The following is a 23374-nucleotide window of genomic DNA, read 5'->3' as shown; positions in this document are numbered from 1 at the left end:
ACATTGACACATCTCCTCAGGGGCAAAACTGCCCCCACTTGAGGACCACATTGTCTAAAAGCATGCTGTGTGTCTCCACACGGGCATCTTCTCTTTCCCTCCTACCACTTTCCAATCACAGGAACTCAGTTACACAAACTTTTGAGAGAATCCTGCCCTCCTATTACAGATTAAGATAATGAGTCCAGAGAGAAAGGGTCACCCCACATCACACAGCTTGTCAGTGGTAGGGCTGGGACAAGAGGCCAGGTGTTTTGTCTTCCAATTTAGTGCTCTGTTAGCCACACGACCCTGCTTTGCCATAAGCACCATCACTCCATAACCTGACATGTGTTGACAGGCTGCTGAATGCAGTCACTGAGGCAGACATGCAGTGGTCCCAAGAGTCGGGGCAATTATTTCATTGTTCTGTGAAAAAGCCGGGAGGGAAAGAGAAGGCACCAAGGAATAAACAGCTTTATTAGGAGTGTAAGTATGTCCAGGAAACCCAGTTCAGACATACAGAAGAGAGGCTGATGCTAGTACAGGGCAGGAATCTAGCATTACAGAATATCCTCTTAAAACCAAGTGTGAAACTAAAACCTCCATTATAATATCCTAAGTCAGAAATGCTGCTGAGTTTAGCCCTGGTGAAACTTCTGGAAGCTCCCAGTGAAATAATGAGATTCACGTATGAAGGGAGAGCTCTCCAGCACTGCTGAGTCTGAGCTCCATACAGGGTTATGGGTCTGTGGTGGGAGAAGTAGTGGAAAAGATAACAGGGCCGTTCTCCTCCCCCACTCAAGGCCATGTCAGTGTGCAGGTGAAAAAGGAACCACAGTTTTTGGACAGAGGGTAGACTGGGGCAGCAGAGGGACGCTGGCCGAAGAAACACAACATCAGGGCAGTCTCTGTCATAACGTGGAGGACCCTGTACAGTCTGGTGTGAGGGCACCGCCGGCAGGTCCTAGCAGCACTGGGATCGCATGAGGCCCTTCAGGAGACACCATTTTGATTCTGTTCTGACTTCATTGAGAGCAGAACTGCCAATGTTCAGCACCAAGTCCAGGGTCATAATCAGCTGAGAGGAATGGAGTGGCCACCCTATAACAGCCATTATCTTTATGTCTAGAAGACTTCCTTTCCAGAGCAGGCATTGTTTTCAGACCGAGAGAGCTTGCCCAGGACAGGCCCAATCTAGAAATTATTCCCACCTTCCCAAGAGCACCAGGTGGAGCGAATGTTTCTCACGAGTCAGAGTTCTAGATCTTGGTCCCTACATGACAGGCAGCCTCTGGACAGAAGGTCAGTCTGCAGCCATCTGTGCCCAGGTGCAGGTTTCTGTCTGAAAAGTTGCAGGCGCTGCATGTTGATGGGCCCACATGACAAACGAAGTGATGCTGTATCTCTCCCAAGAAGAGTGCTCTCTGCTTCCCCAGGCAGCAGAGGAAAACATGAGGCAGGTTTCAGGGTAGCTAATGCCACTTAATTCTTCCATCGAATTTGCTGTGGAAAGAACACAAATGAGCAGTTTTCACTGACCCCTACGGAGAGGTAAAGGGAATATGAAAAAACAAGGCTCACAGATAGGTAATGTAAGGCAAAGAAGAATGGAGGGGCAGGTTGAGAAATTTCTGTTAACATGTGAGAGAGTTCATTTTTTCAAAGATGGATTAAACACCCATTCTGTATCTTACAACCCTAATTTAAGGCATTTCATTCTGGTTCTGCCTTCCTCAGGACCGAGATCCAGTAGCTTCAGATGACCACAGGGTAGGTCCCCAAATATCTAACAGGGAGCTAACCTCCTTATTAACAAAAAGCTCAGTAATTTCATGCTATGAGAGATGAGCTAGCTGTATTCCCCAAAGAGCTACAATCTATTTCATCCACTTTTTATTTTCAACAGGTAGGTGGTCACATGCAGCCCCAGGAAACTAGTCTGGAGATTCTGAATATGTAACATTTCTTTCTATACTGCCAGTAGTTAGTTCCTCCTAAGAGCTAGGTTTAACATAATCCGAGAATTGTAAATTAAGTCTCAGCCCAAAGTCCCCAGATTCCATGACTCAGGGTAATTTCTGCTGCTCATAACGGTGCTTTTGACCTTTAGGTGCTCAGGAGATCCTTAGACCCATAGGCTCAGCTACCAGCAATCCCATCCAGACCCTGGGAATATAAAGTTGAGGCTACTTTGTGAACTGTCTCCTAAGACTGCTGAAAGGGTAAGCTGCCACTACGTACCGAACTGTTGAGAATGGCATCGATCTTCTCCTCTTCTGCAGACCCTTTATCCACCTTACTCCTATACGCTAGCAACTGTTGACGATCCTTTAGGTCCCGGCAAGTCTGTACAGCACAACAGACAACCATAAAAACCTCCTATCAGCCTTCTCGATGAGGGCCTTTTGCTTTTTGTCACTCCCACTTTAAGTCATAGTTCAAGGAGCGGCTAAGAGGCTACAGTGGGGTCAAGCACCCACAGAACTTTATGTTGGAGAGAAGTTTACGGAGGTTATGTGGCTTGACTCAGTTCTATGGATTCTCTGAGTACAACAAATTTATAAAAGCAGAGAGAAACTAGTCAGAGGGCTGGGAAATAATACAGAAGCGCAGTTCTCCAAACTCACTCTTACCAGACCATCTTGTCCATTAAGTCAAGAATGACAGAAGTACCTCAAGATCCAGGACAAAGAATACCACAACCGCCCACTCTCCACCAAGGGTCTAACTCAGGGCTCTCAACTGCTAGAGACTCACATCAATGACGAGATCATGGCACTTGAACTTGGTGGCTAGGTTCAACTTTGTGTCTACATCTTCTACCAGATTGACATACTCCTGTAATATCTGTGAGGAGAGGTTACTTCTGATTAATGTTTCTCAGACCCATAAAATACAGCTCTAAAAGGTACAAAAAAATCAGAAAGCAGAAGAGTTAATATCTGATGTCTGCAATTCCCATCACCAGCCAAAGGACTAGTTCTGCAGTGGGAATGAGGTGGACTGCGCACTGATTCCATGATCCCCCAGTAAATGAGGGAAGAGCACATTCCTCCTTATCCTAGAGCTAGATGCCCATGCCAGCAACAGGTGTGCTCTAGATCTGACCCAGTGCTGTGCCTAGAACACCCCGATTCCCTTCCCAGTGAGGTCTCCTTCTGTATCACTGTAGTCAACAATGTATGTATGTCACTAAGAGTGCAATCAACAGTATGTCAGCACTCTACCCAGGGAGAACAGTCTGGGATTACTTCTAAGAGTAGTAGAGCACTTCCCTCCCTGGCCTTTTCTATCTCCAGGTCCCACAGAACCATTAAATTGCCTTAATGATAAGACCAGAGCAGGTCAAGTCTCCCATCACTGATCAGCAGGAGGCTAAAAGCTATGTCTCCTAAAGATCCGGCCTACCTCTCTCAGGTGCCCTTACCTGGACAGGGGCACTGTTCTTGTGCAAAATCTCTACGACCCGATGGAAGCCAATGGGTGCTCTCTTCTTTGTATAGCCCAGCCAGTTCTGAAAAAGGAAGGGAGGCAGCAGTAGCTAGGCTAGATATGTGCAACACACTCTGAGCTGGTCTTCCTACATCTTATGGTCAGACTAGAACAATGTGGCGCTGAGAGTAGACGGATGGGAGGTGGGGAATAGAGAAGGGGGGAGAGATGAGCTTTTCAGAAAGTCAAGTAATTTAAAAGGGTGGAAAAGAGTCAGAGGTATGAAATAAGTTCTTAGATCTACAGGCAGAGAAAAGTCTGTGAAACACAGCTAAATGAAATAAACAATTTATTTAATACTTGCAGTATGAACTTATCCTCTTTATATTTATACATAGATGTTTGTTTGTAAATTCATGAAGAAAATTCTAGAAAGCTACCCAGCAAACCTGTAACAGCGTTTGCCTTTAAGAAGGGGCTAAGATGGAAGCAGGTGGACAGTGGAAGGGAAACTTCACGCACTCTCTCCACTTACACAGTGTTTGATTTTGACACAGGTATGTACTGCTTTGGTAGTTAATGTACCTAATTAAATAATTAACAAAGGGGGAAACAGGAAAATTCTCAAACCCATAATGAAAAAATGGTATTTAAAATGTAAATCAACAGAGATATGACAACCAATTGTAATGCCAGATCTTGATTGGCTCATGTAGGGAACAAACACAAAAACAAACAAAAAACAGCCCTAGAGAATTAACTTAAATATAGATTATATATGTGATAATATTATTATATTAACGCTAAATTTCTCGAATGATAATATAGTGGTTGCAAATGAGATCAATGCTTAAGTGTATGATGTCTGCAACTTACTTTCAAACGGTTTAGGAAAGGAAAAAAGCATGTCTGTATATAGAAAAGGACAAAGCAAATATGGCAAAATGCTAGTAGATTAAGTGTTCGTTATACTATTCTTAGTATTAAGTGTTCTTAGTGTTCATTATATTATTCTTTCAACTCTTCTTGGGTTCCAAATTTTGGAAAAATGTTTGAGGAAAAATATAAACCAGTAAGTAGGCCCTTAGTCTCCCACGAGGAATGGGATAACAAGATGATGGCTCCAGGCATCAGCATCGTCAGTCAGTTCCAAGGCACCCACCTTTGTGGTGAACAGGGCATCTATATCATGCCAGGCTCGAAGCTTGGCGCGAGCAGCCAGGGCTGTCAGCACATACTGTTTGTCTGGGATCTAGAAACCAAGAACAGGGGAAGTTAAAGAGCAGGAGAAATTAACCAGGAGAGGTTTTTCAGAATTCTGGAAAAGATAGGTAAACATATTCCCTGGTATTGATTCTTCTCCTTAAGATGCATGAATCTCTTAAGTCAAGAAGAACTTAATTCCCAAGCCCCAGTATTGCTGCATGTCTTTGAATTAAAACTTCCTGTCACTTCCCACAAACTCATTCCTTTCAACCTTTAACCTTGAATATTAAGGTACTTCCTGTGCAGGGTGATAAAGCAACAACTACTCTATGTAGCTACCCTGATACTTTACCAAATACTGACCAAGGTATATCTACCTTAAATGTCTTCTTCAGGTTGACTGGACTGCTGAATGTCCCCTACAATCAAAGTGGAGAAAGAATTTTAGTGTGCTCGACTTTCCTAAATACCATCCAATTTCCCTTTTCCACTACCCAAACATTCTACATTTCACTCTGTAACCATTTCAAGCCAGAAATTTAAGAGAAAAGCTCTACTGGGTCTCACTGGATCCCACCACAACCTGGCTTAAAGGAACTGGATCAGAAAGTATGATATATTTCTTAAATTTATGCTAATCCTATGATCATTATGCTCATGTCCACCTACCTATGATCATTAAATTCAAACCTCTTCAAAAAAAAATTTTTTTAAGTACCCACAGATACTTAACACCCTGGCCAGCTGCTCCTCTTCTCACATGGTGAGAATCCATTTGCAAGTCTGGGCCTTTGATCAGAGACTGCTATGGAACCAGCACTGCTGAGACAGAATGTACTACGCTAGCATGCCAGCTCACCGGAGCCACGCAAGCCCTTACAAATCTTTTTCCCTCTTGGCTCATCCTTGCTGGGGGCCGGGAAGACTTCCAGGTGGATTCTGAGAACTATGCACACCCTTTGTAAATACAGTACACTGAATTACTGACTTTGAACTAGGTTCCTCTTGTGCAATGAGCGTGTGGGACATTCCTGACACATTTTGCTTGTACCTCAGCTTCCATGTAATGGTAGAAGCAGGAGTAGAAAAGCGTTGTCACTAGTGGCATGTTGAGGATGGAAGCTTTGCGGGGGTGCTTCCGGAAGATTTCAGTCTGTCCTGCTAATTCTAGATGTCGATCATTTGCCTGTGGTGGAATAAGCAAAGTGAAAAATAGGATAATGTCCAAGGAGGAGCGGGAGCAAGACCTTTAATACTACAGTGGCTGTGTTTCTACTCTAGGGAAGAGATAGAAAAAGAGAAAGACAGAAAATGCCTCGGGTAGCCCAGGGGAGTTTAAAATCTGTAAAATGATAATAGATCCAAGTTGGATGGAGGTAGACCACAGAAGCAGAGATGAATTGGGAGCTCCGTGGTGAAGAGGAACTACTTCCAGGTTAACAGCAGATGGAAAGAAAAAGGATGCCTGAGAAGAGAGGAAGGGGGCTATCAGGGTGAGAGAGAAAATGAAAGGCTGTTAGAGAACATAACTGAAAGAACGAACTAGATGGTTATGGCCCTGAGCAGTGGCATTGAAGCAGAAAATGTAGAGATGAGGAGTCTAACCTCAATAATGATCTGACGTTCCAGAAGCGTGTAATGGTCTTGTACATGTGCAGAATCTTCTGCTGAAAATGGCAAACTGGTAGAGGGCCAGAAGGTTAGTACTTCCTTTTCTACTCAAACAGGAAACAAACCCTAAACCAAATCACCACTGTAAACATAAGAGGCTCATGGTGCTTTACAAATCTGATCTTAATTCACCTTTAAAGCATCCCTGAAAGGCAGAGAGACACAGAAAGCAGCAAACAGCAGACCTTTGCTGGGATTTGGTATTTAAAGTTTTGCCAACTCAAGAGTGATCTTGAAAGTCCACAGAATATATACAGTCATTAGGGATTTTGCTGAGGAATGAATGAGAATCCTCTCATCGTGGGAGCTGGAATGTTTGATGAGTGACTTAGCTGGTGAGAGAGCCTAGCCACCTGCCCATCATCCACATCCCAGTGAAGCAATGTGACTCCTGTCATTGTTAAATGTCAATGCTTAACTCTCCTTAAGAGGCACTTGCATTTATTAGCCATTTCTTATTGCCGAATAATACGGTAAAATTAAATTACATGGCACGGTGGTACATTTGTACATTGGTAAAGCTCTTAAAGATCTACACAAATGTCAAAGGCCCCAACTTCAGCACTATTTTCTATTTTCACACATGAAGAAGTTGAGGTATAAACAGTGTCTTACCTGAGAGTCATATGGTAAGTCAATAGGTAGGGCCAGGAATAAAGGCCAGATTTATAACTCCCAGTTCACAGATCTATCCTTCAGCAAGTGCTCCACTTCACTCACTCCAGAAAGAATTGCAAAATTCCATTGCACTATCCCAGATAAGTGTGAGCCACAGCCAATTTTTAGAAGAAATAAAGGGACAGAGCTATAGGTTCCAGCTATTTTATCATTCCAACTTTTCTCTTTGTTTACCAGAGACCATATGACACAGCTCAGTATTTGATAATGTTGAAATTAAGGACTGCATTGATATACACTTCTAAATGTGAAACCTGGAAATCATGTCACATGACAATGAATAAAACAGCTGTGAATACTGAACCTGTAGTAAGGTCTATTGGGAAGACTCTGCACCTACCTTGAAAGACACAGGGAAGCAAGTTTCAGCTCAACCTAACAAAGCACTTTCTGATAATGAAGACTGTCCCACAACAAAATAAGCTGCTTCCAGAAGCAGAGCGCCCATTACCGGAAGAATAGTATGTGGGGCTAGTTTTAATATGGGCTCATACTGTAGATAAAAACCTGAACTGAATCAGTGACCTAGGGTTTTGGGGTTTCAAGGACCAGTGACACTGAAAATAATATGTAAGGCAAAGTGTTGCTGACTTTTTTAATACATAAAGTCACAAAAATATTATAATCCACCTTATTACCAAAAAGGTGGGGAAAGGAAGGGAAAAACCCAAGAATAAAAGGTAGTCTTTCGAATTAAATTGATTAAGCTTTATGAAAACCTTTTTATATTGTCTTTATTTTTCTCAATTTACCCCCAGTGAAAAACTCTACCAGAGTGGAAGCACTGAGACTAAGATGATCTTTAATGATGCTTGTATCATCCACTGTTAGCCCTTCCCTTCAACTATCTATCCATTCCACTCACTTTTAGTGTCTTCATTCCTCTGTATAAGAGCATTTATACTTAAAAATCTTTCTCCCCTATACTCACCCAATGCAGCTCTTAAGAAATTCTTTTCGTTTCTCAGGGTCCTGAATGTTCAAGTGCTCTCGATAATGGGATAACTAAAAAAGAAAGAAAGGCTTTGAGCTATTTTGTCTCCTTAGAAGGGTGAGGTACCTCCATAAGTAGACTTCCCTTGAAAACTTAAAAACTAAATTCTTCATTATCAAGATTCCCCTGGGTGTGGTTGGGTGGGAAGGAGAGCAAAGAGTGATTCAAAATCACTCTGGTTTATCTATCACTGCACTATCCAATACAGTAGCCACTAGTCATACTGGGCTTTTTACATTTAAATTAATTAAATAGAGTTAAGTTAAAAATTCAGGCCCTTAGTTGCACTAGTCACTTTTTAAGTGCTCAATAGCTACATGTGACTAGTGGCTACCACCCCACCAGAGAGCACAGATACAGACTACTGCCATCATTGTGGGGACTTCTATTGGACAGTCCTGATGTATAATGAAGCACTAAGTAGATGGAGCACCTGGCTGTACTCTGAGGTTTGGCTTTAGCCTCAGTATTTAACCAAAACCAGCTTTTGCTTCAGCCTTAGCCTTTGAAAGGCAAAAGAGTTAAATGCCTACTTGAAAGTTATTTTGGGCATCCTTGACCTTGTACATGATCAATGGTAGTCTGATCCCATAAATAACAATATCATTAACACAAATAGGGCATGTCATTCCAAGTCATTGTTGACAGCTAAGTAATTACATTCAAACACCACAGGTTCTTCATGTGATTCTGAAGAAAGTTTCCTTATGTGCTTTTTATTTTGAAATTCTAAAAAAATGAACAAAAGCTTAAATGACTGCTATTACAAAAGTTAAATGTGATAATTAGTGACTGCAAAAGTTGCCATTTTATATGCAATTATTAAACTTTCCAAAAATTAAAAAACCAGACTGAGAGTTAATATGACTATTAAGAGAAAGAACTGGCTTTAGGAAGAACAATATATCCTTTCAGAGACAACAGATATGTATAAAAATGTAAATGATAATATAAAAGAGTAACTGAGATTATATTATACCATAATCTTTATAAAATATTTGGTGTTCCATTTTGGCCTTGAGTCTTTTAAAAAAAAAGTCCTACTCAGAAAATCTTCATATTCTATGAAGATAAACTAAAAGCAGACTATCAGTTTTGCCATTACCAAGTTTACAGGGTAGGAAAACTCCAAATTTATATGCAACAATTGCATGATAAATCATCTTCAATTCAAATGTAAAAGAGAATATTAAGATAAGAAATTTTAGATTAAAATGAGTTATCCAAAACTTCACTAATCAAACTTCAAAACAAACTTTTAAGGATGTTGTATGAAGAAAATTCCTTACAGTTTTGAACCGATGGAGATAAAAAATGGAAACAAAAAGCTTTTTAAAATGATTGTTAAGACCTGCCATCATTTTGAGTATATTAGGATAAAGGACTTCTCTAAGATTTTTTCCATGACTTGAGTATTAACTGCAAGTTCCTTTTACAAAATGTTACTGAAAAACATCTTCCTGAATTATACAGGCTTTGTGCAACGAGTATTAACAGTATCATTAAATGTGTCTGCTGCATGTGAGCATCACTATTACCACAGATGCACCATACGGTGACGGAAGGACCAATCCTGACACTGATGGCGCTGAGAAGATCTTATCCCTGCATTGTAATGTCAAACTTTTTAAATGGATCCCTAAAGTTTTAATAATACAATGAAGTACCTGGCAAAATTTCAGATATATTCTTGTATACCAGGCATTTATTCTATAATGGTGAAAATCTGCCAAATATCAATTTTTAACATTCAATCATTGAGCTCTTAGCCAAAATGTATATTGGGCGCACCACCAGGTTGACCCATCTTCCTTCTTGACCTATACCTGATTTCTTTTCCCCTTAGCTTTCAACATTTTCTTTACTATTAGAAGCCAAAACCCAGAAGCTCCTACAAGCCAGGAATTGAAAACGAATAGAAACAAAAACAAAAATTACAAACTGAACAAGCTAGTTTTCATTTATTCAAAAAGCATTTATTCAAAAGCCCAATCAAAAGGCCATGTACGAAGAAACAGATGAACAGCGACTGTAATGGGGTATGTGGTGGGAACTTGATAATGGGGGGAATCTAGTAACAACAATGTTGCTCATTTAATTGTATATTAATGATACCAAAATAAAAAAATTTTTTAAAAAGAAGAAACAAAACAGCACATTATTGGGATTAAGTTCTCAGGCTTCCCAGGGCCCCTCTCTTCTGGATATAATCAATATAAAAGGAAGGGAAATAGTTCAATCAGTCTGGGATCTGAGAGGCTGGGGTTCTAGCTTAGATTCCTTTTAAGTAGGTCCCAAACTGAAACAAAGGCCACACTTACCGCAAGCTCTTCTGTCCTATCTAGGAACCTGGGAAAAAGCAGAAGGGAGCAGGGCATGTTTATCTTTTGCAGTGTGGCAGGAATACCTCACAAAGCAGGGTGACTGTTCTAGGAGAAACAGTTCAAACCCATCTGCCTCTAGATACAAGACAAGCTCTTCTCTCCTTAAACTTTCTACCACTAGCAACCCCTTTAAAACCCATAGTGGATCGACTACCATTGTTCCTCTGCTCTCTCCAGCGGAGCAAAAAGCAAGAAGAAGAAGACACTGCAGGGCACTAATAATTTTATAACCTTAACTGTCAGGTCTGACAGAAAGGCTCCGTCTCCATACAACCTTAGCTCATAGTAATCTTACAGGGGTTTTGAAAGATTAAAGTACTCTTCTCTGTCAGTACAATCTTGGAAACAGATTTTCTGTATTGTTCTTTGTTGTTTTCATGTTATAGTATACAATGTCTTCTGTCTCTCCCAAAAGATGGTAAGGCCTTGGAGAACAGGCCTTTTGTCCTGTACTCCTTAGTCTGAATGGACTGTTATAATTAACACCAATACTTTGACATACATGCTTCATAAAGTCTTGTTGATTGGAAAGGGAGGAAGGGAGGAAGGCAAAGCCTGCCTCAATGAACATGTCTTTTACAAATTCTTACAAAATCTGTAATCTTTACTCTAACCAGGTGACCTGCTTTCCCCACTTAGTCTTTAGGGAAGCTCATTACTGTGCTGGAGTCACTGGGTAAAGGCATTACCTTGGGCCACATGGCAGCCAAAACAGAGGTTCCAACCCCTTCCCTGACACTGAAGAAAGAACTTAATACACATATATTTTAATCTAAGGGCTGGGAATAGTCCCTACTCACCAGAATGAGATAGGGAAGGGAAACATGATAGAAGACAGCCCCCTGCCCCCAGGCAGGGAGAATCCTACCTTGCCTCTCACAGGCCCACCGTAGTTCCCTACTGCTTTCATGAGGCTTCCCTTGGGTACCCTGACAGAAAACTATATAGTTGCCTCCTCTGCTCTTCCACTGGCATCACGGGGGACCAAGTAATCAAAGATACCCTTATTCTAGTTCTTTCATAAGAAAATGCTTAATAAATACTGTCACTACTACAGACTAGGCATTATGCTGATGCCTTATGTACACTCTTTTAATCTTCACAGTGACCCCATGGGGGAGGTAACATCATCTCCATTTCACACATATGAACACTGATGCCTGGAGAGGCTGGGTAACTTGCTCAAGGTCACTCTGTGAACTAAGCATTGAATACCAAGTGTGGTTCAAATAACATTATTAGTTATCCCATCACACTTCATTTCGTGTCTAGTAAGCATTCCTAGAAAAACAAAAGGAGAGGGTCTTCTCTTTCTTTGTATCCCCCAGAGTACTTTGCACAAAGCACTTAATAACCTTTATAGATCAGATATCAGTTCTTACCTGAAGAGGTCTAAAAGCAGCTTTTGATCCCCTATTTCCTTAAGGAAGTGGATGAGATGTCTCAGGGCAACCTGTCGCAACTCCAGCTCTCGGAAGAGGACCTCTGGCAGGCAGGCAGGAGTCAGATGGGGAGAGATTAAAGTGTGAAATTGTTCTCACTACTCACACATTCTAAATACTCTCTCTTCCAAGTTGATCAGAAGTTAGGAACACATCCCTATGGCTCAATCTACCATCAGCATACTCCACGGCCCAGGGCACCTCTAAGCCACTGAGTTGGCTTTCAGTTCCCACCAACCCAAACAGCAGGCACTCAGCGTGGACTCTGACTTCCTCAAACCACACAGCCAGCTGACTGTCCAGTGACTAGCGGGGCTTTGTAGTTAATGTAGTTAATACCCTTAAGAGTGAACAACTTCCCTCAGAGATGTGACACATCTCAGGTCACCCCAGCTGTCTCTGAAGCGGACCTGATGTTGTGAATTCTGGTCTGAAAGCCCCAGTGTCATTCTCCCTTCAAATGTTGCAGACTGAAGATTTCCCTCAAACCATATTCACCTTTGCTCAGTGTCCTCTTCAGGAAGATCAGAACCTAGAGGAAAGAGAACAAAAAATGAATTACCCTGTATAACCTTTCAACCACAAAGCCCTGCCCTAAGCTCCTTACATCTAAGAACGAGGTCAGCAACTAATGAGGAATCTTTGCAGGTCCAGACAACAGATTTCTCTAATTCACAGGAGGATGGGTGATGGATATCTGGAACTGAGCCGTGTCTTGGGAGTCCACAGGCCCAATCCCCACAGTGGCGAGAGACGCCTCCCTCTGAGACTCCTCTCACCTCTCTCCTCCCTCAGATTATTTTTTAGAACACAGAGTAGCCAACCTAGTACGTCTTGGTTATAATCAAGAGTTCTACACACAATGCATGTCCTGCCAGCTGAGACTTTGAACACATATTACTAAGAATCCTACACTTAAAGAGGAAATCCAGGATCTTTACTTGACATTTAACCCAAAATGTTAAAGTCTTTGCTGACTGGACTTTCAGAAACAAATGAAAACACCAATTTAACAAACAACAAACAGAGCCTACAACTCACTGCAGTAATGACGTTTCCATCATGCATGCTTACTGCTTCTTCTAAGAGTTGTAGCTTGTCCTGCAGGGAGCGGAATCTTTCTAGTGAGCAGACCTGGCAGCATAAGGGAAGAATTAGTATGCAAGGAGGAAGACCATTTCCTAGATTCCTTTGTCACTGGATACTGAAGAATGGGCAAGAATGAAAGGAACTGTCCCCAAAGAGACCCTCTTTATTTTTACACTACAGTACAGTACCCCACACTCTGTGAGACAGTAGATTCCCACCACCTGCTGTAGTCCAGCCTTATGCCCTAGAAGATGCTTATGTCCTGATGAAGTCTTGCCAAAGCCAACAGGTAAAAAAGATCACTTGTTCTCTTCAAGGTGGTATAATTTACATATTATAAAACCTACCCTATTTAAGCATACAGTTCAGTGTTTTGACAAGTACTTATGTAATTCCATGTAACTACTATCATAAGATACAGACTGTTTCCACCACTTTGTCATTAATACCCTCCTCCAATCCCCAGCCCTCTGGCAACCACTCATCTGTTTCAGTCACTAACGTTCTGCCTATTCTAGAATTTCAGAAAACTAGAACCACACAATATGTACCCTTTTCTATCTGGCTTCCTTCACTCAATGTCATGTTTCTGAGATGAACCTATGTATTGCAGTGAGTATTAGTAGTTTGTCCCTATTTACTGGTAAGTACTTTTCCATTGTAAAGACAAACCACAATTTTGTTATCAATTTACCTACTGATGGATATTTGGGTTGTTTCCACTTTGGGGGCAATTATGAGTAAAGCTGCTATGAACATTTTATTTGTGTTCAAGTCTTTGTACAGATACATGTTTTCATTTATCTTGGATTGTAAATGCCTAGGGAAGAAATTCAGTAACATATTGAACTTTGTAAGAAACCACCAGACCATTTTCCAAAGCAGTTTTACCATTTTACATTCCTGCTCACAGTTTATGAGTTTCAGTTCCTCCATAGCTTCCCAGCAGTGGGTATAATGAGTATTTTTAAATGTAGCCATTTTAGTGACGTAGAGTGGTATCTCAGTTTTAATTCACATTTTCTTGTTAACTGATACTGGGCATCTTTTCAAGTGCTTATTGGTCATTCATGTATCTTTTTTGTGATATAACTGGTCAAATCTTCTGCCAACTTTCTCATTGGGTTGTTTATCTTCTTATTACTAAAGATAATTCATGATTTATATGTTCTAGATAAAAATGCTTTACATGTTTTTGCAAATAATTCTCCCAGCTTATGGTAGTCTTTTGATGTTTTTAACAGTGTTTTCAAAGAGCAAATGTCTTTAATTTGATGAAGTCTATTTTACCAAAAATTTTTTTTGATTCATATTTTTTGTGTCCTTAGGTAATAAATCTTTGTCTAACCCAAAGTCACAAAGACTTTCACTTATATTTTCTTCTAAAAGTTTTATAGTTTTAGCTCTTATTTCATTTAGGTTTATGATCCATTTGACCCATTAATTATTATGATGTCAATACTCCCAAAAGTCGATCTATAGATTCAACACAATTTCAATAAAAATCCCAGCAGGTCTTTTGTAGACACTGACAAGCTGATACTAAAATCTGTATGGAAATACAAAGAATAGCCAAACAACTTTGAAGGACAAAGTTAAAGGACTTATATTACCTGATTGCAAGATTTACCACAAAATTATAATAATCAAAGCTTTTGTAATGGCGTAGGGATTGACAAATCAGTGAACTAAAATAAAGACTGCAGAAATATACCTATAAATATAGGGTCAACTGATTTTCAAAGAAGCACCAAGGAAATTCAATGGGAAAAGGATAGCTTTTTCAACAAATAATGCTGGAACAAATGGAAAACTACAGGGGGAAAAAAAAAACCTTGATCCTGACCTCACACCATATACAAAAGTTAACTTACAATGGATCACAGACCTGAACATAAAAGATCACTCTCACTCTTGAATGTATTTTTCCCTCTGATCCCAATTTTCCCATCAAAACAACACTAAACCCTGTAGAATCAGAAACTTTGCACCTGAAGTACTTAGTGGATTTATTTTCGTTCTGATAAACCACTTCATTTAATAAACAGAACTAAAGAAGAAGGTCAAGAAATCTTCCCAGTGGGAACAAGCTGCCCAGCATCCCAAAAAGTCCCACAGGAATTCTCTCTCTGGTGGCCTTACCTTGCCCTTCTGAAGGCGTCGCACTGTGTCACTGAGGCTCCAGTCATTGCTGTAATCCTGGAATAGTAGCAACACATGAATCCCAGGAAGTTAAGGGACCAGAGTTATCAGTGTGTCACCTCCTAACCTCAAACTCATAGTCTTAGTCCCCAAAGGGGAAGTATTTTGTGCAAAGGAATGGATGAAAAAAAGAAAATGAATACCTGGGATGGTCATATTCTCAGTTTCTGAAGGAAATAGAGCAGAGACAGTCCAGGCAGGAGATGGATCCAAGAGGAAATGAACCAACTCACAAAACCAGGAACCTATACCTACTTCTTCAGAATTTCAACTCCTAGATGCAACTAGTCACACTGTGGGACTCTAAATGGCTTTGCTGATAAAAGGAAAGAGGGACACATGTTCCTTTACTGCACCTTTCGATACAGTTTTTTCCTTATGAATCAATTTGTTCTTTTATGTGCCTTATGGGCATATGAGCTCAACCAAGCTTCCCAACCACACTGATGATCAAAAGCTTCAAAGTACAGCCTTCAAAAGGTAATATAACAGGAAAGGAAAGTGAGCTAGGAAGGAATGATAAAACAGATTTTGAGCCCTAGTTCCACCAAGTAAAACTCCAGGCAAGCCCTAATATTTAAAAATCCAGTTTTCTTATCTATAGCAGGTGCTCAAAAAGCACCAATTGGCAAGATCAAGCAAGATAACAAATGTTGAAGCACTTTAAACTGTGTAATGCACCACACCAGTGTACGATGCAGCTCACCCTGTATTCCCCTTTGGGTCTCCCTAGCTCTGGAGCATAGCTTTTGGCAGGCGTGTCCGACAGAGCTGAAAAAGAACAGGCAGCTGGTTCAGAAGGACTCCATGTTCTTGACATTCCTTTCCTCTGCTGTTTCCTTCTCACACACATTTTTTGAACTTGTGGGCTCCCAAGACATCTTTATGGCCCAGTGCAGATCTCAGTTCCTCCCCAAAGACAGCATACCCGGAAGTCACCCTTTGCCCCTGTAGCCAAAATAATCTTTGCTTCGTTACTCAGTATCAGAAAAAATTTCTCTAATAGTGGTAGTAGATTCAGAAATCTCATCTAATCATCTAAATTACCACCCATGACTGCCCAGACTGTACCCCAAATCAGTAACATCTCCCACCGTAATCAAGAGAAGAGAGGCAATGCCTACCATCAGAAAGTGACTGAAAACTTCCAGGTCTAGTCCTCCCTAGAGGTAAAGAACATACAAGGGAAGAGATTCAACAGTTCAAGTCAGAGCCATCAACTTTGGTTAAGAACACAGTGTGTGTAGAACCTTTTTGCAATATGGGAAATGAAGGCTTGAAAAAGCTCCCATTCAACTTCAGAAACTTGTACCAAGAAAAAAACGGCAGAGAGGAAATTTCTTAAATTTTGGTGAAATATACTTAACATAAACTTTACGTTTTTACCAATTCTAAGTGTTCAGTTCAGTAGCACTGAGTATATTCACACTGTACAACCATCACCACTATCCATCTCCAAAACATTCTCATCACCTCAAATTGAGACTCAGTCCTCATAAACACTAACTCCCATTCCTCCTTAGCCCCAGTCCCCGGTAACTACTATTCTGTTTTCTGTCTCAATGAATCTGACTATTCTAGGTGTCTCATAAAAGGGGAATCATACAATATTTGTCCTTGTATGTTTGACATACTTCCTTAGCATAATGTCTTCAAGGTTCATCCATGTTGTAGCACATAGCCAAATTTCATTCCTTTTTAAGGTTGAATAATATTCCACTGCACATACATACCACATTTTGCTTATTTGTTTATCAGTCGATGGATAATTGTGTTGTTTTAATATTTTGGCTATTCTGAATAATGGTGCTATAAACAGTGGTATATAAATATCTGTCTAAGCCCCCACTTTCAATTACTTTTGTTATATATCTACAAGTGGATTGCTGGATTCATATGATAATTCAGTTTACTTTTCTTAAAGAACTGCCATCCTGCCATCCACAGTGGCTATATCATTTGACGTTCCCACCAGCAGTGCACATGCAGAGGGAGGAATTGTGAGTAGGCAAATTTCTTCAGTACCTCTCATAGAGTTAATGTCAATTTTATTTATCATGTTCTAGAAACCCAGTCCAACCCCTATTTCTCTCATTTCTCCCACTTCTAATCCCCAACTGCCAGATTCAAGGATAATCCTTTATCTTTCAATAATCTTTTTCTTCCAAATAAATGAAAATTGTAGCCTGAGTGTTTTTTTTAATGAAGAAAAGGAGGACTCCCTGTCCCTTTAACCAACACACTTTACCTCTAAAAAAGCTGCTCAGGGAGTAGGTAGAAGAAGGTTTGGGTAGCTGTGTATAGGAGGAGAAGCTGTTTCGGCTTTTTAGCTGTTCACGTCCCTCAAGGTTTGACCCACTATTACCAGCAGTCTCTTTGATGGACCATGAGATACCTGCAAGAAAGTTAAAATGAAATCGATCATTCTCATCCAAACTATTCTCTTGACATCCAGCATTCCAAATACTTTAAAAGCTTTTCACCAGTGGCCCTGGTCCCTTGTCAAAATGGACTTCAAAAATTGGGGCATAGAGGAAGGATAGAATCAAAGACTAATCAACAGAATAAGAGGCAAAGATAATGACACAGAAAAGGACATTCAAACAGCTATAAACATATGAAGAGATGCACAACCTCACCCTTAGAGAACTACACAAAGCAAAAGTATGTTTGGATGCCATCAGCCCCCTATAAGACGGGCAAAGATCCACCACTGAATAATAAATACCCTTTGTTGGCAAGGCTGTGAAGAAACAGGAACACTCCAACATTGTTGGTGGGAGGACAAATGGGTGCAAGCCCTGTGGAGGGGACTTTGGAAGTATCTAACCGATACAGATACAAATGTTCTCTGCAAGGAATTCCACTGCAGGAATTGATCCTTCGAATACACATATATGGGCAGAATACAAGGTTACTGATAGCAATATAAACAACAAAGACTGGAAAAATCTTAAGTTCATCAATAGTGAACTGGTTAAGTAAATTTATGTTAAATCCATACAATCTGACATTATGCTGCTATTTTTAAAAAAGAAACAATGAAAAGGTTCTTTCTCTACTGATATGGAGCTGTATCATCAAGTAAAAAGAGCAGGGTATAAAGTATGCTACTACCCCTGGTGTAAAAAATGGGGTATATGCATTTCCAAATGCAGAAAGAATCTTTAGATGAATACACAGGAAGCAAACAATAGCAGCTGTTTTTTGGGAGGGCAGAGCCTGAGAATTGAACAGATGTATGACAGTGTGGGAGGGAAACATTTCACTGTACACCTTACATAGATTTTTATTTTTAAATTATATGACAGTATCTATTTAATAAAAGCTTTAAAAAATATTCATAAAAATCAGATGTACTATGCAAAGGGGTTGAGTGGTATTATATAACAGCTAGACAGTGAGACTTGGTGGCTAAAGAAGTCAATTTTGCCAGTTATGAATAATTACTAAAGTCCAATCCAAGCCTTGAACTTGGAACTGTTCCAATACTCCTCCTTGTCACCCTCTGTCTGATTCATCTGGAGTGAGAGGAAACAGACGTATATCCCTTTCTGGATTCCCCCAAAAGAGTTCCAAATACTTGACATTCCTTCACTATACTAAAAACTCCTCACACTAATCAGGGATGTATGAAGGAATGTGGTAAATTAATAGTTCCCAAATATGACTGCATATTAGAAGCACTTGCGGTACTTATTACAAATTGAGACCCCCTACCCTGACCCTCAAGACCTACTGAATCAGAGTGTCTGGGTTGAAGTCTAAGAACCAAATTTTAAGAAGCACTTCAAGTGTGAAATAGGCAGCAGGCATTCCCTGTAGGAAAGCAAACCTGGAGAACTACTACTGTGTTTCCTTTTCTGTATTATCTTCTCTTGGGGTTTAATTTCCAAATGAATGCTCAGCTAAAAATAGTCTACCCTCATTCCCTTTCCTGACAAGCACTGAGCAGGCAAACAAGTGGAGCCTTCATCAGGGACAAGAACCCTGACTATCAGTCAAGGCACCTCTTCTACTTACTTCCTACAGGCTCCCCAGTCCAGCTGACTCTCTCCAGGTCATCGTCGTCGTCATCATCCACGAAGTCTCGGAGGCTATTCACTGCTCGCTTGGACTCCTTTAACTGTAGAAGGGCATAAGGCAGGACACTCAAACCATCACCACTTCCCACCTTTCTCTGTGACAACAAAGAAGGCTGTGGAATGGGGACTTGAAGATGGCCAACACTTTCACTCTCTGTAATTGAAAGCTTATGCTGCTAGGTATTTGCCTAAAGACAAATTGTTTTTTAACCAGCACTGCAGTCCGGGGACAAGAGTTAGGAGGACTCGAAGCCACTTTTGAGTTTTAATTATATTCTTGGTCATGATTTGCTATGTAAATCTGAGTGAGTTTATCTATCTCTCCAAAAATGAATCTGTTTCCCCACTTGTAAAATAGATATAATAAAGACAAAATTTCCAAGCCAGTCCATTTCCATTTTCAAAAATAATAAATTTTATCACATGATAAAAGATTTGGGGTTATTGAAAAAAAAAACCTGAAGGGAATGAATCATCTTAAGAATATAAACAAGGGCAGTGGGTTGATTTTTACAATCCCTTTGCCTCTTTTCTGAGAGCAATTTTCCTTGAAGATTGTTCTTAAGATGAACCAAAACATTTCTGAGCCTAATGAAGACATGATCGAAAGCAAGGATGCAAGAGGAAGGAATTTTAGAGTGGCACTGTGGAGGAGGGTGCAACCTTCAGCAGCTATTCAAGGAAGCTTACCTGTGAGAGCTCATCATCTTCATCATCAAAGGTGAAAGCCTTGAACTTGGAACTGTTCCAATACTCCTCCTCATCACCCTTTGTCCGATTCATCTGGAGGGAGAGGAAGACACATATGTATCCCTTTCTGGATTCGCCCCAAAGAGTTCCAAATGCTTGATGCTCCTTCACTATACTACAAACTTCCCCCACTAATCAGGGATGTATAAAGGAATCACTAAAGCAAATACTGAACCTGCCATTATGAACTCAGATTCTTGGGTCTCTGACTGATTAAGCCATACTTTTGATCCTCTAACACAAGTAGTCAGTCATTCTAGAGTACCTGCTTTGTTCAAGGCACTTGCAGAAGTGTTGTAAGGGATATTTAAAAAGTACAAGACACAGTACCTCTCCTGAAGGACCCTACACCAAAGTTGAGGTATTCGCTTAGGTATGCATAAAGGTAATAGTGCAAGACAAATGAGTGTTATAAGAATGCACATTGAATATTGCTGAACACACAAGATCCATCAAAGCATGAACAAAACAGAAATGATTTCATTCATGTACTCAACATGTATCTGCTGAGCATCATTTCTAAGGCACTGGTCTAGGCTCTGGGCATACTACAGTACTGACAAATATTCTGCTCTTATGTATGCTTGTTATATGCCTGAAAGAATGAAAACAAAGCAATTACAAGCAGCACAATTATCCTGCCTGTATCTTCAAATCCTGACCAACTTTTTAACAAGTATTGGCCAAAACGTGGGAAATGAGGGCATGGCCAAGAAAGCATATAAAGACTCAGTCCAAACACAGGTTCCTCTCATACTACTCTAAAATAAGATATCACTCTGAAAAAAAAAAATTTTGCCCCAGAATTATGAACTAAACTATCAGTGCTAACTGGAATAGAGTGAAAACATGTTTAAGCAAAGAACTAGGTACAAAAACTTGCTCAGCATCAAAAATAACTCCAAAAGTGTCAAATTCTAAAGGATCAATTTGTTGCTCCTTTTATTTCAATAGTGCCTTTCTCAACAGAAGATTGAGAAACTCATCGTGGCAGCCCTGTTGAGGCTTCTGATGGCTTTCACATACTCTATATATCATCTTCCTCAACACACAATGTGGTTATGTCCCAATAAACTCATTGTAAACTGAAAATATTGTACATCAAAAGTGCATTTACTACACCTAACTTACCAGACATCATAGCTTAGTCTAGTCTTATCTTGAACATGCTCAAATCACTTACATTAGCCTACAGTTGGGCAGAATCATCTAACAAAGTCTGTTTGAGAATAAAGTGTTGAACATCTCATGTATTTTATTGAGTACTGTACTAAAAGTGAAAAACAGAATGTTAGTGTGTCGGATGTTGACACTTGGGGTTGTCTGGCTAACTGGGAGCTACTGCTCACTGTCAGGCATCATGAGAGAGCACTGTACAGCATATTCACTAGCCCAAGAAAAGATCAAAATTCAAAATTCAAAGTACGGTTTTTACTAAATACATATCACTTTCACACCATCATCAAGTTGAAAAATCTTAAGTCGAACCACTGTACATCAGGGACAGTCTGTACTCTCACTTCTCCTGTTTTCAGAAGATGCAGGGATGGCAAAGGTACTAGTGGGAATTTTCTACTAAAATTTCTACTGAATCTGATCCCTTCCTACAACAGACATTGTTAATTGATTTCTATTGAATTTGGATGTGACTGAATCCTTTTGTTTATTTAATTCCAGATGTCAAAACCAAATGAAAAAGCAAGCAGACACAGTGAAATCATCCCTCATAGTAGTGGTACAAGCCTGGGCTTTATGGTCAGGAAGGCTTGAGTTTAAATCTTTGTTCTCCAATTCTGAGCACACTAGGTAAATAATTCTACTTCTAAGTCTTGGAGAGAATACCTACCTCACAAGGTTGCACTGAAGAATAAATGGGACTCAGGAAACACCTAACAAAATGCCTAGCAGAAAGTAAATACCAACATTAGTTCTTTTTAGTATAAGATACCTAACTGACATCTTTCTGTTTCCTCATCTGTAAAATGGGCTTATCAATAGAAGACCTTATAAGACTGTTAGGAGACTTAAACCAATTAATACATGTAAAGCACTTAGCTTATTTAGCACATGACACAAAATCAATGCTTAATATTAACTTTTACTAGTAAGTCATCATGGTTATCTTGGAAAACGCTAGGAAGAAAATATTTTTAAGCAATCCTAAATTTAAAAGACTTAACTTGAAATAAAAACTTTGAAAGCAGCCCACAAACACTGAAAGCGTGCAAAAGCATATAAAAGTCTCTGGCACAGGTGCCAGTTTATAAAACACTTTGTCATCCCCAGGAAAACTCTTGTAAGGTAGGCGTGGCAGATTCCATTTCCATTTCACTAATGAAGGAAATGGAGCATCAAAGAGTAAGTATCGAAGCCACCTTGCTAAATGCTCCTATAGTCCAATCCCTGGCCTGTGGATCATTTCCACTGTTACTTGCATGGTCCTTTTAACTATTGTCACTCTAGGAAAAACTAGGGTAGGTCATTACTTCACTACAGTAAATAAATACCTGTAAATATACAGGGAGGCATAGAATGTGTCTGGCAAACCCAGTAATCCACCAAAAGGTTTATTAAAGTCTTTTTTTACTCAAGCAAGGGCAGTGGATACTTGACACCAATTTATACTTCTAGTGCCAAATTAGAATCCAGAATTACTCGGCAACTAAAGAGATAATGATTTAATGACTCTCAGGAGTTTCAAAGCAATCAGATACAATTTTTAGAGTTCCTTTAAAAGATTTCAACATGACTTAAAATACTTAACAGACTTGTCCTTGTCACCTGTTAACTGTTAACAAAACAGGGTAGCAGATCCAAGGGGAGAACAGGCACACAACAGAGGAAGGAAAACAGGCATCAGCAAAAAAAACCCCCAAAAAACAAAACCACGACCAACATTATCCCTGCTGCAGGACGTCCCAAAGACCAGCTACTGAGAAGTTACAGCCATTCAGTTATCATCTTCCGAACAGGCCTACACAGGTGAAGCTGTGAACTGAGACCTGGAAACGTGCGGTAACTAGGAAGACTCTCTGGGCGAACGTCCAGGAAGCCACTCATCTACCGCAGTCGCCAGGGCCCGCGGATTCCTGACAGGGCAAACGCTCCTTCGCAAACAACCGTCGGGGCTCACTCACAGCTCCAACCCCGAGCATTCAGGATACTCAGCATCCCAGCGCAGGGGTCGCTCCGACTGGAATAGTGAGGCCTGGGGTGCCTAAGGACGCCTCAGAGAACAGGGGTAAAGGATCAGGATGCAGAGAGGCTGGACTCAGCCAGGTACACGGCCCAAGCGCTGTGGGAGCCCCTCACCTCTTCCACACCGAGCCCTCCCTGTCAGAGCCGTGCCACTCTTCCGCCGCAGGACCAGCCTCTCTAATCAGGCTCGGCGGCATAAAAAGGGGGCGGAAGGGGATGGTCGCGTGGAGTCAAGAAAGTGGCGCAGGGTACACTGGAAGT

The 23374-nt window shown here is 40.5% G+C and overlaps 1 protein-coding gene across 5 annotated transcripts; it reads right to left on the bottom strand.

Moving 5' to 3' along the window:
* Positions 1–439: 439 nt before the first annotated feature.
* On the bottom strand, positions 440–23338 carry VIPAS39 (VPS33B interacting protein, apical-basolateral polarity regulator, spe-39 homolog). 5 transcript variants are annotated; one of them, XM_036913043.2, is made up of 21 exons: positions 23228–23325; positions 21762–21816; positions 19856–19948; positions 19104–19206; positions 17329–17475; positions 16205–16243; positions 15787–15851; positions 15021–15077; positions 12831–12923; positions 12288–12321; positions 11730–11832; positions 10285–10312; positions 7901–7974; positions 6226–6301; positions 5672–5806; positions 4998–5039; positions 4577–4666; positions 3410–3496; positions 2740–2829; positions 2224–2328; positions 440–1485 (listed from the first exon to the last, which is right to left on the bottom strand). In XM_036913043.2, exons 1-21 carry the CDS (start codon positions 23308–23310, stop codon positions 1465–1467), a joined length of 1620 nt encoding a protein of 539 aa, XP_036768938.2. In that variant the 5' UTR covers positions 23311–23325; the 3' UTR covers positions 440–1464. The 5 variants fall into 5 exon arrangements, 4 of the variants coding, with proteins under 4 accessions (XP_036768938.2, XP_036768941.2, XP_036768940.2 ...); XM_036913046.2 differs by lacking the exon at positions 23228–23325 and adding an exon at positions 23053–23221; XM_036913045.2 differs by lacking the exon at positions 21762–21816 and having other exon boundaries at positions 23228–23338.
* Between the last annotated feature and the right edge of the window lie 36 nt (positions 23339–23374).

Source organism: Manis pentadactyla, chromosome 11 (genome assembly GCF_030020395.1).
Source record: "Manis pentadactyla isolate mManPen7 chromosome 11, mManPen7.hap1, whole genome shotgun sequence".
Classification (NCBI taxonomy): domain Eukaryota; kingdom Metazoa; phylum Chordata; class Mammalia; order Pholidota; family Manidae; genus Manis; species Manis pentadactyla.
The sequence above is the reverse complement of the archived record's forward strand: the minus strand, read 5'-3'. Positions and strand labels throughout refer to the sequence as shown.

Excerpts from the sequence above, each read along its gene's own strand:
- VIPAS39 (XM_036913043.2), bottom strand. The coding sequence starts at position 23,310 with ATGCCGCCGAGCCTGATTAGAGAGGCTGGTCCTGCGGCGGAAGAGTGG. Across the intron at positions 21,817-23,227 it reads GAGGGCTCGGTGTGGAAGAG|GCATTTTGTTAGGTGTTTCC; the intron begins GTGAGGGGCTCC and ends ACTTTCTGCTAG. Across the intron at positions 12,924-15,020 it reads GACGCCTTCAGAAGGGCAAG|GTCTGCTCACTAGAAAGATT; the intron begins GTAAGGCCACCA and ends TTATGCTGCCAG.